The sequence below is a fragment of the Fulmarus glacialis genome, unplaced genomic scaffold, assembly GCF_000690835.1.
Source record: "Fulmarus glacialis isolate BGI_N327 unplaced genomic scaffold, ASM69083v1 scaffold12531, whole genome shotgun sequence".
NCBI lineage: Eukaryota > Metazoa > Chordata > Aves > Procellariiformes > Procellariidae > Fulmarus > Fulmarus glacialis.
Window position 1 is genome coordinate 8,475 of NW_009190925.1, and position 6,495 is coordinate 14,969.

The 6,495-nt window shown below is 45.0% G+C and overlaps 1 protein-coding gene across 1 annotated transcript in view; it reads right to left on the reverse strand.

Moving 5' to 3' along the window:
• The window catches only part of SCAMP4 (secretory carrier membrane protein 4), a gene marked incomplete at its 5' end in the record, with an annotated part of 8,661 nt that extends 2,942 nt beyond the window's left edge, over window positions 1-5,719 (reverse strand). The window contains 2 exons of the mRNA XM_009586498.1: window positions 2,336-2,492; window positions 5,591-5,719. Coding sequence (XP_009584793.1) covers window positions 2,336-2,492; window positions 5,591-5,719 — 286 coding nt within the window. The remainder of the gene's footprint in view (window positions 1-2,335; window positions 2,493-5,590) is intronic.
• Window positions 5,720-6,495: the final 776 nt, after the last annotated feature.

The window sequence follows — 6,495 nt, forward strand, 5'->3', positions numbered from 1 at the left end:
CTTTCACTGTAAGCCCAGGCACATTTAAAACTCCCCAAACTATCATTTTTAATGATACAAATTATTCCCATTCTCTCAGAAACCCGAAGGTCCATGATTTACAGAACAGATTTACAAAAAACACTTCAGTTGCTTATGAGGCATCTTGGTGCAAGGGGGAGTTTACAAAAGAGCTCCAGTCATTCCCAGCTCCTGCTCAAACCCTGAAAGTATTTTAATGTTTATTATTTTAATTATTATTTTTTAATTTTTATTGGTATTATAATTCTAGCCCCTAATGCCTAAAAAGGAGATGAGGGAGGCAGGACCCCAGGCTCTGAAGAGGTCAATGCTGCGGACCCTGCCTGGCCTGAGACAAGTGGAAAAGCCCCAGCCAGACCTCTGCCACTCTGAGCCGCGTGTGTTGGCACAGTATCTTTTATCTTTCAAAAGATGGCCACAGAGATGCTGTGAAAGAAATTTGCCATCCCTGAGTGCCCTCGTGATCCCACCCTTCAAATATCACCTCAGAGTACAGCAATGTGAAAGAAATACTTTAAACACAGACTGTTCACAGTACTGCCTATCATAATCCAATTAACAAGGATTAGGCTCGAAGCTGAGCCTTCAAAGAGACTCTTGCAACTACGACCTGAAAGGGCTGGAGGAGTCTTCATTTGAAAGGATCTGTGGGAATTAGTGAGGATACACAGAAAAGGTGATTTCTCATCCAGCTTTCTCGTGCAGATTCGCAACAGCTTTGCCCCAGCGCCAAAGCTCTGCAGCTAATTTAATTTTGGATGCAGATGTATGACGAAGGTTTTACGAAAGCATCTTCGCAGTACACGATGCCAATATTGAAGGGCTGCCTCTTCCCAGAACAAGCATAGCAAGTGGGTCTGACCTCGCTTTCTTGAATCACGACTAGCTGCAATCCCACAAGAAACAGTGCTGCCCCACCGCAGTGTTTTTCAAGCCTCTTCTACAACTGATGTCAAAGTCAACGATCTCTGGGCTTGCCAGTCTGTCCCTAAGGCTTATTCTTTTTTTAACTATAGAAGTCTTTACACAGAGTAACCTCAGGGACCTTTCAGTATTCAGTTGCATAAACACATGCAAACAACATTAAAGAAATAATTAGAAACGGTCCTTGTGAAGCCCAGGAGGTCAACAGGGAGGAGTAATTTTTCCCAGACTTCAGAATGCTCTTTGAACGGAGCTCTAGCCCAGCACTCGGAGGCCCTCGGGCTTCTGAACTAGGGATGGAGACAAAACCCCAGTCCCAGAGGGCAAGAGTTCAGAGCTAGTATTTTCACGTCTTTTAAAACTTTCAGATGAATCCAACCCAGTGGCCTTCCATTTCCGTCAGAAATAATCCTCCCCTGTACTCCGTGATGTAGTCACTGATGTTTTAAGCACCACCAGTGCGTTAACTGCCCAGTGTTGTTAGTATACAAAGCGTAAATGCGGAAGAGCATTTAAACAACGAATTTAGCCGGTGCTAAATAGATAGGACCCCACCTGCCAACTCCCATTTCTATCAGCCACTTTTGCTGTTACCTAAACCAACTCATCACAGAATCTGGGGAATCATCAAAATCCAGAATATTCTGGCAACAGGGAACAAGAAAGAGCTTCACCTTCAGAGTCCAAATCCCTGACTGGTGTGTGGGGTCTACTGGTGCCCCGCAGTGCGACACTGGGCAGGTCCCTCCCCTCCTCCGTGCCTCCTCTCCCTGCCTCAGGATGGAAACTGCTCAGGACCTTCACAGCTCCGACAAGCATTATGCATTAATGTCTGAATAATGCCTCGTGATCCACAGCAGGCATGAGCAAATGCAAATTATTATTAATTAAAGTGAAAATGTAGGAAGGCTTTAAATATTTGTGGAGTTTCAGAAGGACTCGCTCCAGGGAACTGCTTTTATCTAAAAAGCAAAGCAGCCAAGCTCTCAAGTATCTAGAGACAAAAACCAGAAGAGTTATCAAAAACTAACAACTTACTAGTCTTCCATCAAAACAAGCCTTAGTGAAGCTTTACCAAATTAGTTTCTATCCTAATGCTATACTGATATAAGGGTGCTGCTAAGCCTGAGATATTTAAGTAAAATATGAATTTCCTCCTCATAGAAGTAGCAAACTACTCACTGCTGCTCACCTCCAATCCTCAGTCCTACACCTAGTGTTTAAAAGTAGCCACATTCTTCTTCATTTCGAAAGTAAACAAGACATTCAGACATCAAGTCCTTAACTGTTATCCCAGACAGAGAGATCTCCATAGGGGCACTCCCCAGTAACAGCACATCTCTCTCCCAGAGGAAACAGAAGGAAAACTGCCTTACGGGCTTCTACTTACCGAAAGGCTTTGTACGCAGGTCGGAACCAGCAGACGTAGCCGCAGGGACTGAAGAGGATAAGCCAGAGGATGGCCAAACCAAAATTGACCCCATAGCCTCCTCCGATCCACCATGCCAGGCACGCAATTATATTCACTACTAGCGTGATGCAGTAAACTGTAAAGAGGGCAGAGGAAAGAACATGAGGTTGTGCAGTTTCACGTCTTCACGCAGAAAGGAAACAAACACCCGGTGTTATAACAGGAAGGGTCCACGCTGCAGTGGGTAACTCAAGCCCGGTGATGCAGCCGCTCCAAGCGAGTCGCAGGATCCCGTGTGACCGCAGGAGCCGGCAGCACAGACACATCCAACTCCAGAGGGAGTGCTGCAGCAGAGAGATGAGGAAACTCTTTTGGGACCTGCCAAAGGATGGAGAGCTGGGTAGCAACCGGTGCGACCAACACAAGACTCAGGCCAGTATTATTATGAATTACGAGTGAGGTTCAATTCCTATTTGTAGCAAAACCCCTTTATGAAAGGAGAGGGGTGTAAAACACTGCCCTGCACCCCGCCTCAATATGACGTTGGTCTCTGTGCTTGCTGAGGCTGCCTCAGGAGCTATTACAGAGCCAGCACAGTGCCTTGCGGGCTCTCTCTCTGCTTCCCTGGGCCTCTGAGAAAGCCTGGAAGTTAGCTTCAAGGCTTGTAAGTGCTGCCTTGAGCGAGGGGATAAGCAAACTCCAATCTGGCTGAGAACGTGGGATCACAGGGGTGGCTTAAAGGCCTTTTCACATCCCTGTTCCTGCCACTTGGATAAAAAGGAACAGTTGACAATGGCCCCGAGAGCGCACCAGTGCATGAAATGACGCTGCTCCCCCCTTTCCGTGAAGCTCAACGTCATCGCAAAGGGGGGCTGCACACTTCCTAGCTTTCGCAGGCTGAGTTCAGCCCCCACGCCAGGGGCTCCCCGCTTTCCTCCACCCGCTCCCCTCAATACTCCAGGGACTCCCTGCAGCTGTCCTTGCATCCCCCCAGGCTCTGCCAGCATCGAAGAGGCTTAGCCCAATTACAAGCTCCTGTTTTGGAAAACAGGTGGTAACTCTTAAAAAACTTTGCAGAAACCTGTATCAGTTAGCACAGATAAAGAGAAATGAGAAGGCGGAGGGTCCAAACACAACAGACCCTTCAGTACCGCCTGGTGATGAGCTCACAGTAACACTTTGGATGCTGGCCTCATTTATTCAGTCAAAATTAAATCCCTGAATTTCTCTTCACCCATGGTAAGTGAACACGCCCTGCCCATTCCCTGCTTCACTACATGCGGTGGCTCTGCAGCACGCCTGCACATCACTGGCTTGGTCCTCTGATGCCCGACACCAGTCTGGCCTCTCCTTCTGACTCTTCTCTTTCCTCCTCTTGGCACAGAACCACCTGCCGTCACACAGCCCGGGGGCTGCTAAACAACCACAAAGTTTTGTGGTCATAAAATAATATTGACAACACAGTCGGGAGAATCTAGCGTGGAAAGCATCTGAACCCAGCTGCTGCTTCTGACATACAAATTACATGAGAGTTAAAATAAAACATTGTTTTACTACAAAGACAATTTCTTCTGAGTAGCTAACAACAAGGCTTTATATGCAATGGTTTGGATGTATCTTATATTGGGGTGAAGAAAGAATTTTAATTATTTAAATTTAATTTATACAGTAATTAGCTGTACTTCTCCAAATTTTTATTTTCAGAAGTAATTTATTTTCCAAAAGTTATTTAATAAAAAAAAAACCACCAAGCCAAGAGCATCTCTAAAGTCTTAAGGAACTTCTGGTTCTCCCTGCATGTCAGGTAGGAGTTTGTTCTCCAGTAGTGGGAGCTCTGGTACTGGTTTCCCCAAGTCACCATCCACCTTAATAAAATATTCACATCCAATTAAAGTAATAATCATTCAATCTTCTAGCAACGACTTTTGTGTTTCTATTTTTAACACCGGCCTTTTCTTGTTTACCGCCTTCCCTCCATACGTGTCTCTCTCTTCATCCCATCCCAAAAAGTTGGGGAGACCCCAAAAGAAAGTGTGCTGCAGGTGGAAATTTAAAACTCCTGGTGAAAATGGCAGGTCTCCTCAGCCATGCCTAGACAGTTGCCCAAATGGCTGGCACCTTTCCAGCCTGCCATTAACTTGAATGAGGGGCGCTTTGTTTAGGAAGAGTCGCAGACAAAGGCAGCTTTACAGCATGCAACATTTAACCAGTTAGTCTGAAGGGACAAGCAGTTTCTTCAGGCAAGAAAATTACAGAGCTCATTTCAGCATCTCCAAATAACGAAAGAACAATGGAGTGATAGATTATGCTATTATTTATGCACACAAATCTCTCTCATACACACATCTATGCATCTGGAATAAAAGCCATGCCACCAAATGCATATCTGGCAGAAAACAAGCTTCCCTTCAGTGAGAAGGGTAAATAGGATGACAAGCATTTGGGGAAAAAAAGATAAGCAAGGCAAAACAATTTTTAATCTTCCAAAGCATTCCCTGTGGTTCTCTGGGCCTGCCACACCATTTTTCATCCGATTTCATTCCTTGGAGAAGAATGGTCAATTTTCATTACTGGCTGTTGAATGGCTAAGCCAGACAGCACAAGCCCAGAGCCAGGAGGTCTGTTCATACAGAATATCAGCAAATCACCAGCTGTGACCAAGAGGATCAGCGCCCTTCTCCAGCAGGACAAGGAACGTTTTGCAGGCTATGGACAGCTAAGGAAGAGACAGTGTACGGCTAGAAGACACTGCTTCAATTGGGAAGGGAAATCCGCGGATGGCACAAACAAGGGGGAATTTTAGCCTTCCTACAGTGAGGTGGGAGAGAGGTAGCAAGAAAACGAGCCACATTTATTTTCCTGCCTAAAATTCTCCTATTATTCTTAGTTTAGGTGAATTGAGAATTACTTTAAGAGGGCCATTTTGGGGAGTAAAACATCACTCGACATTAATAAAGATATCAAATGCAGTCTGCTTTTCTTCTCCTCAAATTTATTAACAGACTTTTCTAGCACTGATACTCTCTCCTTTCTTCAACAGCAGCTCTGCGGCAAAGATTCAAGGCACAGCAGCTTAAAATTTGGGCATAAAGTTATATTACGGTATTCTAAGATGAATCACTGTTTCTCATCAACTAATTGCAGTCAAAACTTTAAAGCATATAAGTCATCGAGATCTATGTTTTTTCACTACACACATATGTTTTCCCAGCACAGGTTTCTTATTCAACTTACAGATCCATACGTGGTAGATTCTCTTCACCAGAGACTGATAATCGATGGGAATTTCATCAGCAAAATTCTGGTAGAAACATGGTTTCAGAGGGATAAACTTGGGGAGCGGTGGGAAGTTATTCACCTTTTCTACAACGCAGAACACAGATATTAGCTGAATGCGTAAACATTCTCATACGGCTAAGCAAGTGTCACATCCTCCACATCTCCCCAACGCACACCTGTGGACCCCCAGGTCGGGGGGACTCACAAGAATCAAAAGAGAAACCATCGCCAGCTCTGGCCATTCATGTTACTCACTGCAGCACGTTCATCCTCACCCTGGGCACCAAACATCTTCCTCAGCAGTGGACATGATATTTAAACTAGCACATGCAAGGCTTAGAGTGAGGAATAGAAACAAGCTAATAAGCAACGCATGGATTTCATACCTTTACATATCAGTATAAAGTGTGCGAAAGGTGCTGCAAGACAAAAAACCTTAAAATAAGCTTCAGGATGAGGTTCCCCAGGAAGGGGGGAGAGGCCAGCAACATCTGGGGGAAACAGGCTGGTTTTTAGTTACAACCTTTCAGAAAAGCAAAGCAAGGGGAAAGCCTGGCAATTGTCCAGACAAGCAGATTTACCTTCAGACACAAGCTCTGAGTAGGTGGGCTTGCTGGCGCATGGATCAGGCCTTAGGACCTGTAGTAGATATGTCCCTGTGACAGTAAGGAGGGGTGCCTTTGGAAAGCATCTCTCAAACTGGAATTTAGTACTCAGATATCATCCAGTTCAGGGAAGGCAAGTCAGATGTTAGGGATGATTTTGTTGTGACAAGACTCATGGACGTACCCTTTCTTCTTTAAAAGTCAAATTTTTCCTGTAGGGTTAAGCCCCAGCAAAGAAAAAAAAAAAAAGAAAAA